Genomic DNA, 2,750 nt, shown 5'->3' with positions numbered 1-2,750 from the left:
GGGTGGGGATTCGAACCCGCCACCTTAGGTGTATGTGGCTGGCGCCTTAGCCGCTTGAGCCACAGGCGCCGAGCCTTGAGTCTCCATTTTGAAAGGCGGGGAAACTGAGGCTCAGAGAGATGCAGTAACAAGGATCCACAGCTAGTGATCGTTAGAGCCAAGGTTGGAACCCATCTGTAGCTCCAAAGCCCAGAGTTTTTTCCATGGCACTACTCACCTAATAAAATCCCTGTGCTAGAAGTTGGAGCCTCCCTGCCTAACTCCTCTTCTGCTGTTCCTCATTCCCCAAATGAGGCTAAGAACAAACAGCAGTTCTCTCAAGCATCCAAGATAACTCATAAACCAGACAAAAAATTGGAACTTTGTTGCGGAAAATATTTCATGGATTTGTTGCTCGAGTTTTGCACTAGAACATTGATTATTTAGTTTTTTGCTTGTTCCTATGCCACTCAGCCTTGTGGATCTAGTGTCCAGCCCAGAGTAGGCCCTCCCTAGGTATTTGTTGAGTGAAGACTGCACCTTCTTTCCTATACTTACTTGAAACTACCTAGAACAACGGTTCTCAGCCTGTGGGTAAGCACCCACAGGAACTGTATTACAGGGCCAGCATTAGGGAGGTTGAGAACTACTGGCCTAGAGGAAAGAGGACCAGTTTGAAAGCCAGACTGTGCTACACTCACTAGCTGTGATTTCTTATCCAGTATGGGCTTAGTTGCCTAAATGGTAAAGTTGAAGGATTGGGGGAACCCTCTGGGTGCAGTGCTTTGCAGATGTTCTTTGTGTGATTGGCATGCTTGAGTTCCATTAGAAAAATGGTCTCTTGTCTCCCTTCTAGGCTGCCCTCCTGCGAACTGTGCTGAGGTTGCAGGGGCCAGGACCAGCTGCATGGGGAAGGCCTCTCCATGGGCTCTGGTACTTCAGTAGGCAAGAGCATTCCAAGAGGTGGGTAGGGAGCAGGTCGCCCACCTCAAAGGACAAACCACCAGGCACAGAGACTGAGAAATTCCACATGGTCTACCGTTTTGATGCCATCAGGGCCTTTGGGTTCTTGTCTCGGCTAAAGGTGGCACAGACTGCCCTGACAGTGGTGGCCTGGCCACCGGGCTTCTACTTGTACTCCCAGGGCCTCATAACTTTCAACTCTCTGTGCTTCATGAGTGGATTGGCTAGCTTTGCCCTGGCCATGCTGTGCTGGATGAGCTATTTCTTCCGGAGACTAGTGGGCATCCTGTATGTGAACGATTCTGGCACCATACTGCGAGTAGCTCACCTGAACTTCTGGGGCTGGCGGCGGGATACGTACTGTCTTGTGGCTGAAGTGATACCCCTGACAGACACTGAGGAATGGTCACAGGATCTATTCGTGCGTATCAAGCAGTACAATGGGAAGCAGACATTCTACCTCACTCTGCGCTATGGACGGATCCTGGACACAGAGCGTTTCACAAAGGTGTTTGGTTTGCTGGGCAGGTCCAGGTGAACTACTGGAAGCTGGGCCTCTTGGTTGCTCTGGGCCACTTGGATCTCTTGACAGGGAGGCCAAGGGTATGGGCTAGGCTAAAGGAGGAGATCAAATTCCTGGAAAGTTGGCCATGGCGCCTAGGAACTTGTTTTCATGGATGAAGCAATTTATGAGGCAGAGCTGGTAATCAGGTTTAGGGAAAAGACTTCTCATGCAAATTCCTACTGTGCTTGTATATGACATTCAGTCAGATAATGGCCAGAAGTTTCTTCTAAGAGCCAGTTCTTAGAAGAAGCTTTGCCAAAACCACCCAGACTGTTCACTGATGTGAAATTGGAAGACAGAAGTGTGGTGGGGGGGCATGGTGTAAGATTTGTCAGCTCTTCAGCCCCCTGTCCTGGGGCAGGTTACTGAGGATGACTGAACCTAGGTTTTCACATCTGTAAAGTGGAAAGGGCTGTCTCACAGGATGGGTATGAGAATCAAAAATAAATGTCAAGTGTGTTGCAAGCTCAGCTACCCAGAGCAAATATGCATTTGCTCAGAGGTTATTGTGTGGTTATATGTTTCTAAGCAGTCCACGGGGATTTCCAGAGCCCTGTACTGTGTCCTGTCCTATCCCTAGCCCCAGAAGGGACTAGGATAAAGCTGAGATGGGGGCCATCTCATCCCAACAGGATGCAGGAATGTCGTTCAAGGGCGCGTAACACCCAGCCAAGATTTTATTCACTACCCAGAAATTTAGGAGGTTTCATGTTGGAAGGCTTTGCTGAGGCTGGAAGATTGCCTGAGCCTAGGCATTCCAACCTGGGTGGCAGAGTAAGACCCTAAGCCTCTACAAATAAATAAAGCCAGATGGACTGTATGCTGGTACATTATTATATAAAATAAAACCAAGCTGAGTATAGTGGCTCACACCTGTAGTCCCAGCTACTCAGGAAGCTGGGGCAAGAGGGTCACTTGAGCCCAAGAGTTTGTGATTGCTGTGAGCTGTGACACGATGGTACTCTACCCAGGGCTTCAGAGTGAGCTTGTCTCAAAAAAAAAAAAAAAAAAAAGACACCCCAGATATGTGCAGTGCCCCCTATAGTTAGTAACATGTTTATTCTACAGTTTGTCATGGTGAACAGAGAGGAAGATATGATCTTTGTTATTTTGCTACTCAAAAGTCAGTAACTAAATTTTTTATTCCAGTTTTTTTAATTGTAGTAAAATATACATAATAAGTTTATCCATTTAACCATTTTTTTTTTTTTTGAGACAGAGCCTCAAGCTGTCCCCCTGGGTA

The 2,750-nt window shown here is 47.6% G+C and overlaps 1 protein-coding gene across 1 annotated transcript in view; it reads left to right on the top strand.

The window, feature by feature from the left end:
- Positions 1 to 1,977, top strand: part of TMEM186 (transmembrane protein 186) — a 2,688-nt gene extending 711 nt beyond the window's left edge. Inside the window, exon 2 of the mRNA XM_023508212.1 lies at positions 836 to 1,977. Within this exon, the coding sequence (XP_023363980.1) occupies positions 836 to 1,480 (645 nt within the window). The 3' untranslated portion in view covers positions 1,481 to 1,977. The remainder of the gene's footprint in view (positions 1 to 835) is intronic.
- The last annotated feature ends 773 nt before the right edge of the window (positions 1,978 to 2,750 follow it).

This window comes from Otolemur garnettii, unplaced genomic scaffold (genome assembly GCF_000181295.1).
Source record: "Otolemur garnettii isolate 467f Iridium unplaced genomic scaffold, OtoGar3 scaffold00232, whole genome shotgun sequence".
In the NCBI taxonomy this organism is placed as follows: Eukaryota; Metazoa; Chordata; class Mammalia; order Primates; family Galagidae; genus Otolemur; species Otolemur garnettii.
This window is presented reverse-complemented; position numbering and strand designations above follow the sequence as displayed.